The sequence below is a fragment of the Rhinoraja longicauda genome, chromosome 6 (genome assembly GCF_053455715.1).
Source record: "Rhinoraja longicauda isolate Sanriku21f chromosome 6, sRhiLon1.1, whole genome shotgun sequence".
In the NCBI taxonomy this organism is placed as follows: domain Eukaryota; kingdom Metazoa; phylum Chordata; class Chondrichthyes; order Rajiformes; family Arhynchobatidae; genus Rhinoraja; species Rhinoraja longicauda.
In genome coordinates, this window is record NC_135958.1 from 76969987 (window position 1) to 76993528 (window position 23542).

A 23542-nucleotide genomic window follows, 5' to 3' on the forward strand; every position below is an offset into this window, starting at 1 on the left:
AGGGTCTCGACCCGAAACGTCACCCATTCCCTCTCTCCTAGATGCTGCCTGACCTGCTGAGTCACTCCAGCATTTTGTGATACCCCTGCTTTAGACAATCCAAATCAAAGAAATCAATCATTCAAATTTTAATGAAAGCCCTAACTACATATTTCCTCAAAGTTTAAACATTCTTCGTGTTATTTATATGCTTCTAAGTGTGCTATATCATTGCGCAGTACCAAAGCTATCTTAGTAGGAGTAGTGAGATGTTTTTCTTTTCTTTTGTCCAATACTTGGCTTGGACAAAGACTTGCACTGTGTTTAGACTAATTGCTTTTTTAGAATTGACTTTTAAGTAGAATCCTTCAGTCCTTTTTTAAAATGTAGGGTGGCGCAGCTGGTAGAGCTGTTGCCTCACAGTGCCAGAGACGCAGGTTCGATTCTGACCTCGGCTGCTGTCCATGTGCAGCTTGCACATTCTCCCTGTGGGTTTCCTGCAGGTGATCTGTTTTCCTCCCACATCCCAAAGATATGTGGGTTTGTAGTTTAATTGGGCTCTGTAAATTGCCCCTAGTGTCTAGGGTGCGGATGTGAAAGTGGGATAACATGGAACTGGTGTGAACGGGTGATCGCTGGTCATTGTGGACTCTGTGTGCTAAAAGAATTACAAAAGAATGCATGCCGTTATTTAACACATATTCCTGAAAACTAAGATGGTTTAAATTTGCAAGGGGTCTGTTTCCATGCCGTATCAACAAACTAAACTCATTTTGCAAATTTAAACCATCTTAGTTTGCAGGAAAATGGATTAAATAACAGCATGCATTTTTTGGTAATACTTTTAGCATATAGAATGTTCCAAATTGCTTTGTTGAAGTGTGAGCAAAATTGTTCTGACGCTGAGCTACAAAGAGGTATGAGAGCGGTTAACCAAGTCTGATCACTTGTGTAGACTTTAAGAGGCTAAAGAGGAAGGAAAGCTGGAGAAATTGAGGGAAGGAGTTCCAGAGAAACAGGCACACCTGAAGCACAGCTGTCGTGGTGGCATGATTTAAGATTCATGGTGCATGAGGCGAGACTGGTGGATTATAGAGGCCTCAGGATTTTGAACAGGAAAACATTTTTCTCAGAAGAGGGAAGCTGCAATATCATGAAGAGAATGTATAATTCAGAATGAGAATTTTAAAATAAAGACATTGGCTGATGGAAACCATCATAGTTGTCAAGCAGGGATGATGGATAAATTCATCTTTCTAGATATCATGTGTTGGAAAGTTTTGGAAGAAGTTGAGGCTGGGAAGACTTTTGGAAGAAGTTGAAAGGAGTGACTTTGTGCTAGTTGAATCCAGAGGGAAGCATGGATGAACTTTTAATGGTTAACCTGGCTATTTATTCTCCAGTGGAATTTATGTATAATGTACCAAGAAAATCAGTGTTATTTTTCTATTTTCATTAAAGTGATACTGTGCATTTTTAAGCTGTTTGTGCCCTTCCTATTCACCACCTTTGCAGTCAGAGAAGCGTATTTAATAAGGTACGCAGTCGGTTAAAATATTCCAGTGTTTAGGACATTTTGTACCGCAATCAGTGAAAGGATTTGTTAACAGCTTTTCTTTTTAACTTGAGTTGGCCCGAGAACAAACCGGGGTTGGAAAAGCTAGCAAGTAAGCATTTGAAAGGAAAGTGAGCTGTAGTAATATGCGTCTCTCTGTATTTGCTGAGTAAAATTTATTTTGTGTATCGGATGCCATGGCGACATAACCATATAAGGTACTCTGGACGAATGTGCTGTTGCTATGATGTGATGCTGAGAATCCTATGCCTCAGTGATGTGTTATCGCACCACTGGCAGAGCCATTTCAGCTACGTTCAAATGGGCTTATTAAAATTTATAGTGCTGAAACATTTGCACCTGTGTGTTTCACACACAGGAACACAGTGTGCTGGTTTTCCATCACTCAGATTCGCAAAGCACTGATTTCTTCCTTTTCAAGAAAAGTAGTTATTCTCGACATGTTTTATATTTATGCATGTAGCCTCTTCCCACCCTCCACCCTACCCCAGGCAAATAGTAGTCAATGCAAATTGTTAGCTACTCAGGAACACTTAAGTTGTATAAAGATGATAATTTTGACAGATGGCCTATCAATTTTTAAATATCTTTCCACGCTATTTTGTTCTGACTTTTTTAACACCTGACTTTGTTCATTTTTCTTCAATAACATATTTTCATTTAATTTCATTACGCAGCCTGTATATTAGTTAATCCATAGTTTCTATTTGTCGAATCTGTGGTTTCCGAGCAGATTTTAATAACAGTCCTAGACTTGGCCCTTCCTTGTGCTTCAACTTCATTCTATTTTTGAACTAGCTGGAACTTCAAACCAAGAACTCATTGAGAAACTTACCAGAGACTCTTGCATTAAGTGTAATACTATTGTCCAATGTAAGGTAACATAAAGCTAAAAGTTTAAATAAAGCAAAATGTATGCCAGAAAATATGATTGACAGAGACCGACAAATCCCACACTTGGTGATGGTTGGTTTCCATTTTTAGCTGCAGTCAGGTCACCTTTTGCTTACTGGATGTTGTGGAGAGCCTATAACACCAATTAGTGCCCATAGCTGTCAGTTCCACAGCCACATCAGCAACTGTGGATTTTGCATCGAAGGGAAAACAAAATGACTAGAATAACAGATTGTCATTTTAACTTGACATTTTGTCACTAAGGTTGCGCACGGGATTTGAGCATTCACTGATTTGCATATGAAATTAATATTAAGGATATTTTTATTGAACTTTAGAGATGCAGCATGGAAACGGATCCACTGAGTCTGGGCCGACCAGCGATCACCCACTCGCATTATCCTACACACTAGAGACAAATTACAAATTACAAAATCCAATTAACCTACGTCTTTGGAGTGTGGGACGAAACCGGAGCACCCAGAGACAACCCACAGGGTGAACGTACTAAATTAGCTGACTAATTTGAGTGTGAGATTAATTCGGAATAAAATAGATAATGCCGATAGTAATCCAAACACATAGGTGGCCACTAAAACAAATGCTCATTATTGTACCCCTGTCCACTTCTCTGGAATTTTACTCTTAATGTTTTTGAAACTTTTCTACTGTAACTTTTTAAAATGACTAATATGAAAGGTAATTTTACCCTCCCCCTCTCCTTGTATTGTAAACCCACTAACTGCAATGAGTCATACGCAGTCGAATTGCTAACAGTGTTTCAGCAATGGTTTTGGAGGGCTGTCATAACATTTAAAACCTATTAAATGCTCAGTGTAGGTGTGCTACTTCCAAGGACATTAGATTTATTCACAAAATGCTGGAGTAACTCAGCAGGTCAGGCAGCATCTCGGGAGAGAAGGAATGGGTGACGTTTCGGGTCGAGACCCTTCTTCAGACTGATGTCGGGGGTGGGACAAAGGAAGGATATAGGTGGAGACAGGAAGATAGAGGGAGATCTGGGAAGGAGGAGGGGAAGGGAGGGACAGAGGAGCTATCTGAAGTTGGAGAAGTCGACGTTCATACCACCGGGCCGCAAACTGCCCAGGCGAAATATGAGGTGCTGCTCCTCCAACTTCCGGCGGGCCTCACCATGGCACTGGAGGAGGCCCATGACAGAGAGGTCAGACTGGGAATGGGAGGGGGAGTTAAAGTGCTGGGCCACCGGGAGATCATTAACACAACTGATCTCCCGGTGGCCCAGCACTTTAACTCCCCCTCCCATTCCCAGTCTGACCTCTCTGTCATGGGCCTCCTCCAGTGCCATGGTGAGGCCCGCCGGAAGTTGGAGGAGCAGCACCTCATATTTCGCCTGGGCAGTTTGCGGCCCGGTGGTATGAACGTCGACTTCTCCAACTTCAGATAGCTCCTCTGTCCCTCCCTTCCCCTCCTCCTTCCCAGATCTCCCTCTATCTTCCTGTCTCCACCTATATCCTTCCTTTGTCCCACCCCCGACATCAGTCTGAAGAAGGGTCTCGACCCGAAACATCACCCATTCCTTCTCTCCCGAGATGCTGCCTGACCTGCTGAGTTACTCCAGCATTTTGTGAATAAATCGATTTGTACCAGCATCTGCAGTTATTTTCTTATATCCAAGGACATTAGATTTGACTGCAAGCACAAATTTTCCAGATTAATTATTTTCGAGGATTCCCCTATAATGGAAGGTTTTGGTCTGTCAAACGTTGATATCATGAACAAAATCAGTTCTTATTGCATGTCTTTATTATTCTTCCTTTACAAAAATATTCGAAATGATTTTTGAAAGAATCTGTGTGAAGGAACTCATTAATTTGCTGAAATATGTTTACTATTAAAATTGTCAGTGACTCAGATTCATTTTCAATTTTGAGTTATTGCTGGGTCAAAAGTTACATTTTGCTTTATATCCAATGATTATAAAATTAAGGATACTTTCTGTACCTTGTATAACCTATTACCTCCACTGCACTTAAAGATATGTCTCTACACAAGACTTTCTTAATGCTCTAACCATTTAAAAATACTATTTAATGTGTATTTCCCCAAGTGCTTAGATTCAAAGTGCTTTATTTCATTATTGTTCATCCTTGGACTTGCCTATTTAGTTTTAGTGGAAATAGGCCCTTCAGCCCACCGAGTTCATGCCGACCAACGATCTCCGCACATTAACACTACCCTACACACACTAGGATAATTTTACATTTATAGCAAGTCAATTAACCTACAAACCTGTGCGTCTTTGGAGTGTGGGAGGAAACCGAAGACCCGGAGAAAACCCACGCAGGTCACGGAGACCGTACAAACTCCAAACTGACAAGCATCCGTAGTCAGGATCTAAGCTGGGTCTCCGGTGCTGTGAGGCAGTAGCTCTACTGCAATGCCATTGTGCCACCCATATTTGACCATATTAATTCTACCATCTGCTTATCAACTCTCTCTGCTCACTTTCATAGTCTTTCACAGCGATTTGTAACCTTACAACATCACTAAGCTGTGATCTGTTTTTAATTCTAAATTATTTCTGCACTTTGGTTTTGATTTACATGTGCTACGATGTGGAGCGAGACCCGCTGCATTTTTCTGGTCTGAAAAGCTTTGCTATTACTGTATTTGCTGACCGAAATCCTATTACTTATAGCTTTTTTGCTGACTGGAAACCATTCTTCTTTGACCACATTGCCTATTTGTCATTTGTCTGTATCTTGACAGTAAACCACAAAGAAAACAACATTTTATTTAAGAAGCACTCTGTTCCTAATTTACAGACAGTGTTTTTTGAAATTTAGTCATCTGGACTGCATCCATATTTATGTGTCATGGCTTCTTATAAACGACATGGCATTTCCCAGTGATGTGCAGTTTGTCTCTCTCCCTGACACAGCTGATGCTGCTAAGACTGGGAGATAATGTTGTGCTCGTCATGAATGTGAACCCATGTCATTACAGCCTACTGGAGCTCCAATTCAACCATCCCACCGCTTAATGCAGCCCCAGCTAATTGACCATTTAAAATAAGTAGGATCATGCACAGTAGTATTTTACAATCACTGGTTGCATTTACACAGATGCAATCAATAGATTTTCTGTGTTTGAGAAGATGATATTTTAGTATTCTGTGCAAAACATTGTCATTGCTTTTACTATTGTCACCCAGGGGTCATTTCTTACTGTTTCAATAGACGCAACTTATCTGGGTAAATGTTTTTGCTTTTTTCTTGATTTTCATTTTCATTGAAATAGATACCAGTTGCTTAGCTGGCTTGTGATTGCTTGGGTCAAAGCTTGACCCTTTAACCCGGGAGTTGTGGCTGACCACCAGTTGGTTGGCTGCGTTAAAACTCCAGGTTTGACAGCTGTTTCTTGAGAGCTAACAATTAAACTGTCACCACCAAAAAAAAGAAATGTAGCCCTTTATTTTTCTGCTAATGATAGACCAGCCTACAAGTACTTCATGGTTGTCCAATCCGTATATTAATATCATTTTTAGCATAGTTCGGACAGTTGTATTGTTGAAACGTATAAATGGGGATAATTAGTGCGACATCATCCAGTCTATCAGTGGCTGTGAATGGTTGTTGATATTTTGGTATTTGATTTTAAAAATGTTGAGTGTCTTCTAGATAGATGTTACCATGGTCAAGGTACCATCTTCGCATTCACTCTTATCATATCATATCATATATATACAGCCGGAAACAGGCCTTTTCGGCCCTCCAAGTCCGTGCCGCCCAGTGATCCCCGTACATTAACACTATCCTACACCCACTAGGGACAATTTTTTTACATTTACCCAGCCAATTAACCTACATACCTGTACGTCTTTGGAGTGTGGGAGGAAACCGAAGATCTCGGAGAAAACCCACGCAGGTCACGGGGAGAACGTACAAACTCCTTACAGTGCAGCACCCGTAGTCAGGATCGAACCCGAGTCTCCGGCGCTGCATTCGCTGTAAAGCAGCAACTCTACCGCTGCGCTACCGTGCCGCCCCTCTTCTCTGACATCCTTTTGTCTCCTTTTCACCTCTTGCTTTGTCACTTACACCACCCATTGTAATCATGTATTGTTTTTCTGCTGACTGGATAGCACGCACCAAAAGCTTTTCACTGTACCTCGGTACGCGTGACAATAAACTAAATTGAACTGACCACCTATCACTTGCCAAACTTTGTCCTGCCCCCACCTATCTCTTCCAGCTTTCTCATCCTTACTCCATTCACTCTGAAGAAGGATCCCAACCAAAAACCTTGTTCATTCCATCCACAATGTTGTCAGTCTGAAGAAGGGTCTCGACCCGAAACGTCACCCAGTCCTTCTCTCCTGAGATGCTGCCTGACCCGCTGAGTTACTCCAGCATTTTGTGTCTACCTTTGATGTTGCTAGACTTGCTGAGTTCCTCCATCACTTTGTGTATTCCTTAATATTTCAGCATCTGCAGTTACTTGTGTGTTCATAGGGGGATCGGTAGTGGGAGAAGGGCAGATTCACGCCAGTTTACTCAGGAAGTGCTGAGGAGCACATTTGTACCGTAACTGTGTACTCAATGAATAAGGAATTATGGAATGGGTGTTGCATGTATATCAATGTCCTTAGCACTATTTAATAATGTCTTTAAAAAAAATTCTTTGCACATTGATCAGCTGATAGCACAACAATTGCGTCAGCTAAGAGTTTCTGTCTGTTCAGCTTACGTGATTTCCATAGGTTTCTCCCCGCAAGTAATGCCGTTCCCAGCTATGAAAAGAATTTCTGGTATGACCTATTTCCTGTAGCTATGGCGACAGCCTATCATGAGATTTGTATTGGGAAAACACTGGGGAGTTATGCAGTAACTGAAGTTTAAAGATGTTTGAGGAAACCTTTGCCTAGGTGAGAATTTGCATATGAAAGGACCACTAAAAATGTTAATGTAGGTAAAAATATAGTTTCTTTTGGAACAAAGACATTGGGTTGTTTTCAGAGTTCAAATGAGCAGGTACGATCAGAGTTCATTTTGCATACTCCATTTCTGCTAAACTTGTTCTCTGAAGGTGTGCCTGGTTTATTTGCCAAAACATCCTGAAGTCTTATTGCTGAGTACAGTTTTATTTATTCTCAGTGTAGCTATTTCAATTTCTACCATGCCAATGTACATTGACTGGGTTCAAATCTGATGGCCTGCTTGTCCAATTGACATATGATGAGCGTTTTGACAGCACTAGGCCAATATTCGCTGGTGTTTGGAAGGATGAGGGGGGGCCTCATTGAAACACACCAAATAGTGAAAGGCTAGGATAGAGTGGATGTGGAGAGGATGTTTCCACAAGTGGGAGCTTCCAGGACTAGAGGTCACAGCCTCAGAATTAAAGGACGTTCTTTTAGGAAGGAGATAAGGAGCAATTTCTTTAGTCGGAGGGTGGTGAATCTGTAGAATTATTTACCGCAGATGGCTGTGGAGGCAAAGTCAGTGGATATATTTAAGACAGAGATAGATTGTTGATTAGTACAGGAGTCAGGTTATGGGGAGATGGCAGGAAAAATAGGGTTAGGAGAAATAGATTAGCCATGATTGAATGGAGGAGCAGACTTGATGAGCTGAATGGCCTAATTCTACTATCACTTATGATCTTATGATCTGCTTTTTTAATACACACGTAATAATGTTAAATAATGCAGCACATCTTGATCAAAGTAAAATTAAAATTGCAAAGTAATATTAAGTGAAAGTATTCTTTAATAATCATCATTTTGATTTAAATCTAAATCGACAGCTTGCTTCTATGCACTGCTAAATCCCAAAGAAACATAATCTCGTAGGAGTTTCTACTTAGAAATATGTAGCTAAGTCATAATCCTATTTGCATGGGTTCATGAACAAGATAGAAGCATTAGATTTGGAAAATTGAGTTTGCATTTGTGGATGAAATTTTAAAGGACTGAATTTTGCCTTGCTTATGACACATTAGTAAATGTTAATCTTAACCGATAGAAATCATTGACTTTTTCTTTATTTTAATATAGTACTTTCACACATTTGTTCTCTGACCATGCCATTGTACATTATTAAAGAACACTACAAATGTGGCTGTTCTTCCCCTCTCTTAGCCAAGTGGTTTCCATAGCAAGTGGTATGTGCAGGAAAGCGGGTATCTAAGAAAAGGCCAATGTATTTTTGAGCAAGGTTAAATGTTTTGAGTCGGACGGCAGGAAGCAGATCCTTCGGCCCAACTTGCCCCATCTACACTAGTCCCACCTGCCTTCGTTTTGCCCATATCCCTCTAAACCTTCCTGGGTATAAATGGGTAATCAGATTTGTTAATTAGGAGTACTGGTATTAAGCAAATGCAATTATCTGTTTGAATGTTGAAGTTAGTGATTCCTATTTGCATGCTTTTTTAAAAGTTCTGATTCTCAAAGCACTAGTAGTATTAAATTAGTAGAACAATTTAAATTGAGACACTGGTCCCAAGTTGGCCTCTGGTGCAAAATTGGAGTTGAATCTGGCATTTTCATGATGTGATCAGCCATGGCAGAATTGCAGTTGGTATCATTCTGACTCATGAACTTCACGTTATCCATTCTGCATGGCTCCTTAATACCAATTGGCTTGGTTATTGAACCCCCAGTGGAAAATAAGGTACTTTTAAGTGGAGCTTTTGGGGTGCCTGGTCACCCATTTTGAGAGGTGTTACGAATTAAGAGCTGCAAGAGGTTTGAAATGAAAGCAAGTGTTTTTGGATTGTTCTCTGGAATGTAAGACACAGAAGCTTGCCACAGGGAGCTATTTCTAATTTCTCTATGATCTGGCAGTATTGGGTTGAAGAGTATATTTGCAATGACGGTGCTTAATTAACTTGTTTTGAAGGGAGATTTAGGAATGTTTTATTAATGTTTACTTCATTCTTTATCAAAGTATTATTTTTAAGGCAGTGTTTGTTTCGACTTGGCCCATGTGTTCATACTCCCACAGTTGTGGGGATGTGTGTGACTGAGCTCAGCAAATCGCCTGTTGAATCACTCCCATCCTGCCACATTTTATGAAGTAATTTGGCAATTGTTTGTTTTAATAACTGATTTAATAAAGAACATAACCTTTTTGTTGCTGTATTCCATTTTCTCACTCCTTGTGTTTGAAACAAATATTTTGTACTATGATATGATCTATATTTTGAAACAAGTTTGAAAAAAATCTGCAGTTTATAGTGGTGGAATAATTACTGACACTTTATGCTGCAGCTTAATGAATTCTAAAATATGGTGCATTTCACATTTTTACTGAGTAATGCTTTTGAAGTATTCTTTAAAAATATTTGAGGCTCTTTTGCAACTTTCAGTGTAAACTGAATTTACTTCCCATTGCAGAAATTGCATTCAATAAAACTAATAATTTGCTGCCAAACTGTACCAAATAAGTACTCTGTAGGCTGGTCATTAAAGATCCCTCTTGTGAGGATCCTTGTGATGGCACAGTTGACATTATGTTGCTAATGACACTTTCTATACTTCTAATCCAATCTGATATTCAGTAAATTAATTGCGAATATTTCATTTCAAATTTGAGATTTTTTATTTTAGCACAGAAATAGAGCATTTGGTAATTATTGATAGTTGTATAGATGCAGCAGGTGCAACCAATTGTTTTGAATTTATCATCCAAACCAATGATATTGGTTATGCATATTCAATAAATTGATTACAATTGGGGTAGTCTGTAGGAAATGGCGCACTGCAGTATGTTTCCGCAATTAAGGCTAAACCAGCAGCCTTAATTGAATCTCTGATGTAAAAATAGAAATGTATAGCGATGTGCATTAAAAATTAAAATTTTAAAATATAATTGGAAATGTTTTTATTCCTACATTATAGTTTCGCCGTTGTCTAATTATTCTAAAATTCCTCCTCCTCCTCCTCCCACTTCTGCAGTTTGCGGAGGCAATGAGCAAAAAACAAGTAGATCTGGAGAACTATATTGGAAACGGATACAAGACAGCATTGAGTGAGGAACGTAGGCGGTATTCCTTTTTGGTGGAAAGGCAGTGTTCAGTTGCCAAGAATAACATGGTGTACCATAGCAGGGTAAGTATTTTGTAAATCCTTTTAAAATGTATTTGTTATCAACCACAACAGCTTTTCAGTAATGTTCAGAGTGGGATGACGATACAGGCAAGTGTTTTAACAATTTATCTTTGTTCTGTTTCTCTACTGACCATCTAATGGTGGGAATTAGTTCTACACGTTTCAGTAGGTCTTTGTTGACTTTATTTGAGAAGAACATTAAATTAAATGGCCAAACAATGTCCCTCTGTACTTGAGCATCACACCTGAGCTCTTTTTTGTTAAAGGATGCCTATCAGTTTGCATCTGGCACACAGTTTAGAGCCAAATCCCTGGTTAGGCTGTTTTTTTCCTAATTTTGGGAGGCTACAGGACAATTGTTATCCTACATTAGATCATCGAACCGAATACTGACCATGGATTCTTTCCAATCTTGCTTTCTCGGAAACATTAGTATTCCACAGCCATTGCGTATGCAGCAGAGAAACGGATCCTTAGTCCAATTTGACCATGTCCAGGATGACCCATCTCAGCCGGTCCCATTTCACAGTATTTGGCCCATATGCCTCTAGACCATTCCTCTCCATGTATCTGTCCAAATGCTTTTAAATGTTAGAGGTTTGTGGTGTGGAGGTAGTACCGTGGAGAATTGCTATAGTTACACTGGTATGCACTCACAGTAGATTAATAATATATATTTTTTTGTTTTGAAGTGAAAATGTGTCACTATTTGCAAGAGCTTTCTGACCAGAAGTAATTTTCAGTACCTTTCTCTTTAGCAATTTCCTTATTGCTCTTTCCTTTTCTGAAGAAACTAGTTTCTTCCTATCTGCACAGTTCTGTGGGAGACAGTAATCATTTACTACTTTCAAGTTGAAATGTGGCAAGCATTTAAAAGGTTACCGTGACATTGTCAGCAGGTTATTTCTCCTTGAAGGGGGCCTACAGACAATTCTGTGTAGGTCCTCATCAGATTGCACTCCCTGGTTTTAATGAAAACAGTCGGGGGCAAGTGTTCAGTTCAGTTTGGTTCAGTTTGTTTGTTCCCCTGGTCTCGGGATACAGAGGTCAATTATATCATCCATAACCACCATTCATTGCAAACCATTTAATTGGCCTCCAATCCAAAGATGGAATCTTACAGTGCAAGTAACTGAGCCATCAGGAGATGTTTATCTTAATTAACAGTCAAACGTTATAATTTAAAGGATGTTCAGACAATTATGTGCTCAAAAACAAGTTCTGTTTAACATATTACTAGCGGGACTGTTTTATTTTGTATGAATAGATTTGACACATTGTCCAAAATAACTTTTTCTAGTTTAGTTTACAGAACCTTGTATAAAATGGGCTGCATTTTCAAAATAACACATAATGATACAGTTGTATGAAAGAAAGTGGGGACCTTTGTGCATTGACCATGATTTTGTGCAAAATCCATGAGTCCTTCAGGGTTGACATTTAATGCCTGAAAAGTTACCCAGAGAAAGTATCTAAGGCACCTCCTTCATTTTCATGTGTAAGAAGGAACTGCAGATGCTGGTTTAAACCGAAGATAGACACAAAGAGATGGAGTAACTACATCTCTCCTTTGACTCTTCCCACTTCCTCCAAGTCCAAGACTTAGCTATGGGCACCCGCATGGGCCCCAGCTAGGCTTGCCTCTTTGTTGAACAATCCCTGTTACAGGCGAACACTGGCCCTCTCCCTGAACTCTATCTCCTACTCTGCTGAGTTACTCCAGTTTTTGTGTCTATCTTCCTTTATTTTCATAATGGATGTGAGACTTGTGGATGGCATAGTCCTTTTGTGCTGGAATATGACTGGCCAGAAGACAGAAGGAGCCAACAAAGGTATAATTAATAATTATGATAATAAAAAATAATGTTCTTGGGCTTATGAATTGTCTTTAGTTGTTTCATGATCCATCCTAAAGTATATCTCCTTGAATTTATGCAATGCAATAGTTTTTTTTTGTTTCTTTCACAGGGCAAAGACATGGTAACACAAAAGCTTCCTGGCTGGCAGCAGTCCTGTGGTGATCCGTCCAAAATTCCTGACCATGCAATGTCAGTGGTGCAGCAGTTGACTTCAGGCAATGGAGGAACCCTCATCTCTGACCCTGTGGTCACCACCAAATCAGGGCTGATAATTTCAGATCCCATTCCTGGTGCTAAACCTCTACCAGTACCACCAGAGCTTGCACCCTTTGTTGGAAGTAACATGGGTCTCAATGTAAGTAGCAATGATTTTTTATCAGTAATTTAACAGTATGAGTCTACTATATATGTAGAGCCATTCTTAATTTACTAAATTATATATGTTTAGAGCCATCTCAAACTAAACTCACTCTAACAGAAAAAAATAACATTGTGCAATCATGCAGTTGCATTATGCCTCACTTATGGTTCAATAGGTAGCAATTCTCACCTCTGAGACACAAGGTTATTATTTAAAGTCTGCTCTGGAGACATGAGCCCAGAATTCTGGCTGATTTCCCCTGGTATTGGCATTGTTGTCAAGTGTACTGAAATACAAGGAAAAGCATTGTTTGCATGCAATCCAGTCAAATCATACTTTAACAAAAATGCGTATAATCAAGCCATACACAAGTACGAAGAGGAAAAGCTAGTGCAAGGAGAGAAATGCTAGAGGATATAGTTTTTCAGCATTTATACATGACAGTTGCAGAGTAAAAGTCCCATGTCCGTAATGAGGTAGGGTAGAAAATTGGGATTGCACTCAAGCTTATCGGAGGGCTGTCCAGTAGTCTCGTAACAACAGGGAAGAACCTAGTGGTATGTAGAAACCAGGGAGTGCAGGTTCTGATTTACAAAAGAAGACACAAAGTGCTGGAATAACTCAGCTGGGCAGGCAGCATCTCAGAAGAACATGGTCAGATGATGTTTTGGGTCGAGACCCTTTCTTCTGACTGATTGTAGTGGGGGAAAGAAAGCTGGAAGAGAGGACGGGCAGGACAAGGCCTGGCAGGCAATACGGGCGAGGAGGTTTTTTTGATAGGTGGATGGTTGGACAAAGGCCAGAGATGAAAAGACAGAAGATGTAAGAAAAGAGGTTTGGAGGGTTGAAGTGTTGAGAATCTAATGGTACATACTTTCAAGCTTTGTATCTTTTACCTGATGGGAAAAGGGAACAGAGGGAATGACCAGGATGAAGATAGTGCTTGATTATGTTGGCAATTGCAAGCTAGTGATGGGTTCTGCATGGAATTCCACCACATCTTCCCACTTGTACCTAACACTTCGGGAAGCTGCCAAGAAACCAGTGAAGCAGTGGGATCCGGACTTCGCTGTCTGAGAGAGTGGTGGAGACAGAAACGCATCTACACAAGTACTGGAAGGGCTGCGATCCATGACACTCTTCACCGACAGCTGGAGAGTGGGAGCAGCCTAAAGGCCTCCAATTTTGGCTGACATGGATGAATCAATATGCTGCTTATTCTATTATCTTGATTCTATGTGGGGTTAGATATGTTTATCTAATGCTTAATACAAAACAGAATCTACAGGAGCCCGTTTGATATTTGCACATCATTTCCCCTGAAGAATGATTTTTTTCCTATGGAAGTTGATCATAGATTCCCCCCCCCCCCCCACATTATTGGAGTTGTTCCAAGAGATTTTGTTGCACTCTCTGTCAGATAGAAATGAGAGCACTTCTCAGAAATCGTTAATTAAATGTTGTCGATGCCAATTTTGATACAGTTAAGCTGCATGCTGGCCAATCTGCCCTAGTGGGTTGAAGCCATGTCAGGAGGTTTCACAATGAATTGTGAACTGCTGTGATGGATTATTTCTGTATTTAAAATGACAGCCATAAAACACAATGACATTTAAAACCGTGAATGCCCGACATAAAAGCTAAGGCAAGTAATAGTAGCTGCTTTTTTTATTCATCGACTGTGGGAGAGTATTCATGCACACAATAGTGAAATACACATGAATAAAATTGGCATTGCACTTAAAATAATTTGATAATCAGAACATTAGGTATTTAAGTATTCATTCATTTCCCCCCGGTTCCTTTTTAAAGCTAGTCTTTGCCTCCTTAATTCGCAGCTTGAAATGGCGGCTGGGGCTTGTCTCCTGGGACATTTTCCAATGACAATAGTACAGTTCTCATCCATAGGTCTGCACGCCTTTTCCCGCTCCAAGAGAGAAGATGAAACCCAATTGATTCTAATTTATCAGAATTATTCTGAGGCATTCATTCACTCGGGTGAAATTGGTGACATTCGGAGCACCACAGTGGGACTTATTCAATATGGCTGTTTTTAAGATAAGGAGATTTGCATGACCAAGGTTATTCAGCTTTAGGATTTTCTTAGTCATTATTGTTCAGGATTACTTCCAAGTTCAGGAACATTATTGTTCAGTTGTTCAGGATGAGAGTGTACTTTGCTTCTGTATTCAGAAAGGAGGATTTAAAAAAAAACCTTCTGTTAGTATTACGGAGTTTAGGCATACACAGAATTAAAATGGGCAAATCATTTGTTAAGAATGATGTATAAGAAAATAACTGAAGATGCTGGTACTAATCGAAGGTATTTATTCACAAAATGCTGGAGCAGGGTCTGAAGAAGGGTCTCGACCCGAAACGTCGCCCATTCCTTCTCTCCTAAGATGCTGCCTGACCTGCTGAGTTACTCCAGCATTTTGTGAATTATGTTAAGAATGATGTGCTACATGTAAGAATCTTGGATGCAAGGAGCATTCTGTGCTGTTCAAAAAGTTCAAGCCTGGTCTGATCTTGGCTTCGACACCATTTTACTGCTCTCTTCCTTTACTTTTGGCTCCCATGTTGGACAAATGTCTCTTGGTGTCTGTCTTGATTAGGCAGTTCTGCTGCAATGCATCAGTGACATTCCTAATAAACCTCGTGTTATGGAAGCACTCATTATAGCAGAGCACAAGTTCACAAGTTATAGTATAATTAGGCCCTTTGGCCCATCGAGCCTACTCCGCCATTCAATCATGGCTGATCTCTGCCTCCTAATCCCATTTTCCTTCCTTCCCCCATAATCCTTGACACCCGTTCTAATTAAGAATTTATGCATCTGTGCCTTAAAAATATCCACTGACTTGGCCTCCGCTGGCTGCAGTCATTCTCAAAGTACAGATTTAAACAGTTTCCACGATTGTAGTCATGTTCTAACTAATGCAGCCGGTGTCATGCAACTATGTGATGGACATTAAACAATATTTTCTTGCTTTCAGTTTCCCTCAATTCTCGAGTAGCATTGTTACATTTGTGGTTTTCCTGTCCTCTGTGACCTCACCAGAACCCACGGAATTGTGATAGATTACAGCCAGCATGTCCACTATCTCTGGGGGCTGTCCTTGATAAAGAATGATAAAGAGAGAAACTGCAAGCTGTGGAAATATGACGACACTAACTTTTGTACGGGGATCGTTGAAGCTAAAACAATGATTGACTTGTTTTTCTCCAGCAGTAAGGCCTAAGCTGCCACGTATTTCCACTGCTCTCTGTGCTGTGGAACAATTCCAAAATGTTATTTTTTAAATAACTATCTTGGTATTGAAACTACACAGCAATTATTGAGGACAAAAGAAGACAGTGCTGAAGTAGACACAAAATGCTGGAGTAACTCAGCGGGACAGGCAGCACCTCTGGAGAGAAGGAATGGGTGACGTTTCGGGTCGAGACCCTTCCTCAGACTTCTTCTCGACCCAAAATGTCACCCATTCCTTCTCTCCAGAGATGCTGCCTGACCCGCTGAGTTACTCCAGCATTTTGTGTGTCTCCTCGGTTTAAACCAGCATCTGCAGTTCCTTCCTACAACAGTGCTGAAGTAACTCAACGGGCCAGGCAGCATCTCTGGAGAGCCTGGATAGGCAATGTTTTGGGACAAGATCCTTCTTCGGACCAGTTATAGAAACCATCCATTAATCCCTTGTGCAATGCAGAGCAAAATAATTATTTCTGAAGTATAACTGATAATGAGTTTGGGCCCCTTGTAACTTTGAATCTGTGGAAAGGAGTCATTCAAGCAACAAAATTACACTAGCTTGGATTTTCTATGTCATACATGAAAGAATCATAGTATCTACAGCACAAACATTTTTGCTATTGGTTTATCGGCTTATCATTGTCACATGTGGCAAGATACAGTGAAACATTTTGTGCACTACAGTCAAATTATTCCATACACATTTTGTGCACTATTCAGTCAAACTATTCCATACACGTGTACGATCAAGTCATACACAAGTACAACAGGCAGTGCAAAGGGAAAAATATCAGAACACTCGTTGTAGTGTTAGTTATAGAGAAGGTGCAGGTTAAAAGAATGTGTATGGGCTGCAATGCGGTAGGTTGGGAGATTGGCACTACACCCGTGGTTTATAAACAGGCCCTTTGGCCCACTATGTCCGTGCCGACATTTAGATTTAGAGATACAGCGTGGAAACAGGCCCTTCGGCCCACCGAGTCCGCGCCGCCCAGCGATCCCTGCACATTAACACTATCCTACACACACTAGGGACAATTTTTACATTTACCCAATCAATTAACCTACATACCTGTACGTCTTTGGAGTATGGGAGGAAACCGAAGATCTCGGAGAAAACCCACGTAGGTCACGGGGAGAACGTACAAACTCTGTACAGACGGCACCCCTAGTCAGGATCGAACCTGAGTCTCCGGCGCTGCAAGCGCTGTAAGGCGAGTCTACCGCTGAGCCACCGTGCCGACCTTATTCCCATCTACTCTAATCCGATTTCCTGTGCGAGGACAGTATCCCTCTCCGCCTACATCCTGGTCAATCTCTGCATTATCTCCAGAACAATCACGTGCCGTCTAAGAACTGCACACTGCACTCCATCGGTATTTTGTAGAATTGCAACATAACATCCCCCTCTTGAATTCTTTGCCATCACCAATGAAAGCAAGCATTTCATATCTGTAGTTAAGTGCTCAAAATAGTTATTGTGTAGTCATGAAAATAAACTTTTATTTATATAGTGTCATCCATATGTTGTGGTAGTATATCCATATAATTTAGAGTGATATCACTGTTATACCGTAGGAAAGGCAACAGCCAGTTTCAGCAGAGGAAGCTTTCTTAAACAACATACTAATAGCCAATTATGTTTATTTATAGATGTTGCTTGAGGGATATGTATTTCAAGGCAACTGGGATATCTCCTCTGAAATAGCAACCCAGGATCTCTTGCATCCATTTTAGAGAGCAGATGGGTCTTTGTTTTAATATCTCATCTGTTGCTGCTTCTGCTTGCCACTAGATTACCAGCCTGTATTTCCCATGTGATGGCCTAAAACTATAACTCTGCATAGATGCTGCTTGACCTGCTGATAACTTCTCGCATTTTCTATTATTTTTAAAAATTTCACGTTTCCAGCATCTGCAGTTTTTGTTTACCCTTAATTATTTTTTTTAGTGCTCAAGTCCCTGGGTGGGATAAGAACAAACAACCTTTGCGATGAGGATGCTTGCAGGAATTTGTCTGTTTTCATTAGAAGTTATTTTTTGAAGAATGTGACACGTTAAATATCCAGTTAATTTCTATTACCTCGGTGTAGTGAACTGCAGACTGAGGTCAAGCAATATATTAGATAGAGACATTCGTGTGGTCTAGTTTAGAAATTGCTCTGATGTTAAAACCTGGATTCACAGTCTTTTAGCCAGAATAGGAGAATCAACAACCAGAGGGCATGGGTTTAAGGTGAGAGGGGAAAGATTAAAAAGGAACCTGAGGGGCAACTCTTTCCACACAGAAGGTGGTGGGTATATGGAATGAGCTGCCAGAGGAGGTAGTTAACAAAAAGACATTTGGACAGGTGCATGTGCACACACGGTTTAGAGTGATATGGGCCGAACACAGGCAGGTGGGACTAGCTAAGATGGGACATATTGGTCGGGGTGGGCAAATTGGGCTGAAGGGGCCTATTTCCGTGCTGTATTACCCTATCTTACGTATTTTAATGTTCCCCACCAATTTTTTTGAGTTCTAGTCACAGCAAAAGAAGTTTCCAAAAGGAAGGATTAGATAGACCATTTTCAAATGACAATAGCTGGTGTTAATTTTCTTTTCAAATTGTTCAGGGAGTTACATCAACACCGATATAAAGAACTGTGGATTCTTGTGAAGTAAGCTATTGGTGCTATTCACTGTTCCACTGTTAAATGTGCTCCACTATTTATATCTAGAAATTCAGAGCAGCTCCACTAATGAGATAAATAGTCTTACTTATTTTGAACCAGGAGTTAAATAGCAAATGCGTAGGTGAGCTTTTCAGCCTTTCACCATTTCTACCATGAATACTGTGGATGCCCAGTCCCTTATTGGCTCTAAAAATAGAAAGCATATCTGAATGGAACATCATAATCTTTTATTTGAACTTGCTACCTTTGGTGATGCATTCTTTTAGTTATAATTTGGCCTAGTCCAACAATGTTTTAATCAAATGATTCTTTAATACTGCAGCAAGGGAAATAACTGGCTTCATCCTATTTGAGTAATGCCTCCCTTCAGCTAATCATTGCCTGGGAATGACATTGAACGTCAAGTGTTTTGAGACTATAACCTGTCAGGGAAGTAATTGCAAAGTGCTACATTTGGCGAGGGGAAGGGTTTGCAACAGTTTTCTCAATCTACACACTGCAAATGTTGTGCTTCATTTGCTCATTGGAATCTACTGCCAGCATGGGTTTAATGTTTCTGCTCTTTGTCCATCTGAACTCTTCTCAGGAGGACTGAACGTAGTGAAAATCTGTACATGGGCTTCCTGTGGTGCCTTTTTGTTGATTTCTTTCAACATAGAACATAGAAACATAGAAAATAGGTGCAGGAGGAGGCCATTCGGCCCTTTGAGCCAGCACCGCCATTCATTGTGATCATGGCTGATCATCCATAATCAATAACCCGTGCCAGCCTTCTCCCCATATCCTTTGATTCCACTAGCCCCTAGAGCCCTATCTAACTCTCTCTTAAATCCATCTAGTGATTTGGCCTCCACTGCCCTCTGTGGCAGAGAATTCCACAAATTCACAACTCTCTGGGTGAAAAAGTTCCTTCTCACCTCAGTTTTATTCAGTTCAACTCTTAATTGTGTCTAAGTTTTAGTAATTAGTTTTGTCTTGGTGCTTTGCAATCCTGATTTTAATTTTAATTTACCCTGCACAGAAAATTCTGCTATAATGCCATAGATGTGTTCCTACGACATAAAAAATGGTGTTATAAACTAGTTGTGTCGTTTGGGGAAAAGGGAATTGGGGGCTAGAGAATTTCAGACACTCAATAACAAAGTTATTTCTCCCACATGATTTTCATAAATAAAGGTCCTTTTAATAGCTACAGGTTTAGTTTTGTTATTGCAAGCTAAAAATACTAAAGGCTGTGTGTTACATAGATTAATTAGGGTATCATTGCACGTATGGATAGAAGTGATTCTTATCAATTTCAGTGGCCACTCATGATGAACTGTGTTCATAAGAGACAATTATGATTGATTACTGCAGGAAGGTTACATGGAAACTCTTTCATTTTTATGGATTGTTTTACCCTGGGCAGCTTTTTTTCTGCTTGTCGATTTCCAAAGTAACTTTTAAATGGTTTTCCAGTTCCTGGCAGAAATAGCATGATAACCAATTCAACCAGCATAATGCAAAAATGTTCCCTTATTCATCCATCACATTATATCCAAACAGTGTTATTGAAAACACAGGTTATCGTAAAACTGTACTTGGCTTTGATGGGAAACAATTATATCTGAAGTTGTTCAGTGGGAATTGCAGTCTATTGCTACCAAATTTTAGTTGTCTGAATAAGGTTTCTGTTTTAATGCAGATAAGAATGAGTGAATATTTATTTTGAATGAAGTGGGACTAATTTCTGTCCAATTGCATGTTTCAGTGCTTAGATGATATTTTGCAGTTAGTCGAAGGCAAATAATATGTAATGATTACTGATGATTTGTGTGGTTGAATCATTATAATGAACCACATCCTAGGCATAATGTAGAATTACTTCCAAAAACAGTTTTTTTTTTCCTTGATTGAGTAACATCTTGCACCATATTCTACTGCTAAACTTGAACATGACTATCTATTCTTTCTTTTTTAATAAAGAACTGAGCCAGTGAATCATCCTATAAGCTCGATCCTTTGTGAACTATTCATATACAAACCAGGATAGCTTTTGCAACGTTAATACGTATTCAGTGCAAGATTTAAGAATATATTAGTAAAAAGTACAACCAAAGTGCCAAGTTTGGGGCTCCATACTCTCGGAATCTTGCTATGGCAATCTGGAATACGTAGCATTAACTCTTTAAGACGCTCTTTGGCATAGGAAAATACAAAGAAGAGATATCAGCGCTGAAAGGCAGCAACTCTACCGCTGTGCCACCGTGCTGGTGGTTTAGTTAAATCGTTAAATATGAGATTTACAGGAGGCTTGAAACAAGTGGATGAAAGATCCACAACCAGGCATTAAACTGGAAAAACGGATTGAGGGGCAAGTCATGATGTTGTTTGTAACAAAGACAGTGAAATACTAGTAATTTTTTTACTTTATCACTGCAGGAATATGAGTTATGTGCTGTATGTTTTGAAATGAGCTGTCTTGTCAGAGTTAGAGACCGAGTGATTATTTTTGTTTCCATTTTAGCGCATGATGGGCCAGGATATTTCCTTAGTGCCTAATGGTGACCTGTCCAACTCGCACCAAGTAGGCTATCAGCAGTCGGCCCCGCCTGATGTCAAACCAAAGCCGCCTTCACCGCCCCACCTTCCCAAACAGCAAAATGATGTCTATTCCAACACTCTGCCGACACGCAAAGCATTGCCCTTGAAAACTAGCCCTTTGTCAGGTGAGTGACCGGTAATCTGAGCACTGTCTAATGGTAATGGGGCCAAATATTTAATCATTGTTGTCAAGTGTACATTAAACAAGTCATGCACTGACTTGCATGTTTCTTTAGTCACAGGCAGTATTTAACTAGGTGTGGTCCCAATAGAAAGTTGCAAAACATATTTAACCCTAGCACTCCTTAACACAAAAGGACAGCAAATTGCTTAAGGAAAATTCTGTGTCTACCTTCTCTTTAATAATCAAGGCAATCATATGGTAGTTACTCCTCTACATTATAGTGTAAGACCACTACAACTGCAATTATAATCCAAAATCAATATTCCAAAACTATTCACTTGTTATCGAAGGAGGAATTTCTTTCATCAGAGGATGGTGAATCTGTGGAATTCATTGCCACAGACAGCAGAGGAGGCCAAGTCGATGGATATTTGTATGGTGGAGATTGGTAGATTCTTGATTAGTAAGGGTGTCCAGGGTTATGGGGAGATGGCAGGAGAATGGGGTTGAGAGGGAAAGAACAATCAGCCATGATTGCATGGCGGAGTAGACTTGAAGGGCTGAATGGCCTAATTCTGCTCCTAAAACTTATGAACTTGTGAACTGAAGTTAGCCACAAAATGCTGGAGTAACTAAGAGGTTCTGACAATGTCCCTGGAGAAAAAGAATAGGTGACATTTCGTGTTCTTCAGATTCAAGTCGCCTATCTTTTTCTCCAGAGATGCTGCTTAACCTGCTGAGTTACTCCAGCATTTTGTGTATACCTTTGGTATAAACCAGAATCTGCAGTTCCTTCCTACAAAACCAGAATCTACAGTCCCTTCCTACGAACCTACGTTAATCTTTAATCGTCTCCATTACAAAAGTAGCTGCATTTAATTCTAATGCTACGGTGATGCGGAAATAAAAAAAATTCAGCAACCAACTGTTCAATAAGATAGTTACGTTTAACGATACAGTGTAGAAACTGGCCCTTAGGCCCACCGAGTCCGCACTGTACACACCGTCCATTGATCCATACACTAGTTCTATGTCATCCCAGTTTCACATCCTACACTAGGGGCAATTTACAGAAGCCAATTAAGCTGCAAACCTGCACATCTTTGGAGTATGGGAGGAAATCGGGGCTGCCGGTGAAAACCTATGCGGCCATAGGGAGAACGTACAAACTCCATGCAGACAAGCACCTGTAGTCCGGATCCAATCCAGGTCTCTGGATCTGCAAGGGAGCAACTCTACCGTTGCACCACTGTGCCACTCTCGGGCTTCCTCGAGTTTCTTGCAAACCTGGCACAATTACAATCCCAAAGATCGTATGTTAAGAAACGTTTTTTTTTCTCATTCTTAAACCAACTAGAGAGACCAGTGTATATTAATAAGAGACTGGTTCCATACTTTTAGGTTTATTGTTGTCACGCATACAGAGATACAGTGCTGAATTTTGTTTTGTATGCTATCTAATCTGATCAGATAATACTACACATAAATACAATCGGGTCAAACAACAGGCAGAGCAAAGGGGAAAGTACAGAGTTCAGAATCGAGTTCTCAGCATTGAAGAGCATTAGTTCCATAGACAAAGTTCAATGTCTGCAATGGGGAAGAGGTGAATCAGACAGTACCCTAGCTTATGGAAAGGCCGTTCAGAAGCCTGATAACAGAGGGGAGAAAACTGTTTCTGAGTCTGGTGGTGCATGCTTTCAAGCTTCTATACCATCTGCTGGATGGGAGCAGGGAGAAGAAGGAATGGGGCAAGTCTTTGAGTTTTATTGGCTGCTTTTCTGAGGCAGCATGATGTGCAGGTGGAGTCAGTAATAGGGAGTCTCCTCCATGCGATGGACTGGGCCACATCTACAACACCCTGCAATTACTTTGTACCCTGACTGATGTTATCTTGTCCTGCTGTTCAGCTGAAAACAAGACTTTGCCCCGATCAAGCTCAATGGCTGCTGGTTTGGAAAAGAACGGAAGAACCAAAGTCCAAGCTATTTTCTCGCATCAGGCAGGAGGCAACAGTACACTGCTGAGTTTCAGTGAAGGTGACGTCATCGCATTGTTGGTTCCTGAGGCCAAAGATGGCTGGCATTATGGCGAAAATGAAAAGACACGGCTGTAAGTAACCATGTACTGTGTATTAACGTTGAC

At 40.3% G+C, this 23542-nt stretch overlaps 1 protein-coding gene across 4 annotated transcripts in view; it reads left to right on the forward strand.

Annotated features, from left to right (window-relative positions):
• The window catches only part of LOC144594616 (BAR/IMD domain-containing adapter protein 2-like), a 99772-nt gene that overhangs the window by 59783 nt on the left and 16447 nt on the right, over nucleotides 1-23542 (forward strand). For all 4 annotated transcript variants that reach the window (XM_078401380.1, XM_078401379.1, XM_078401381.1 and 1 more), the window contains 4 exons: nucleotides 10392-10544; nucleotides 12513-12758; nucleotides 21197-21398; nucleotides 23308-23509. In XM_078401380.1, coding sequence (XP_078257506.1) covers nucleotides 10392-10544; nucleotides 12513-12758; nucleotides 21197-21398; nucleotides 23308-23509 — 803 coding nt within the window. The remainder of the gene's footprint in view (nucleotides 1-10391; nucleotides 10545-12512; nucleotides 12759-21196; nucleotides 21399-23307; nucleotides 23510-23542) is intronic.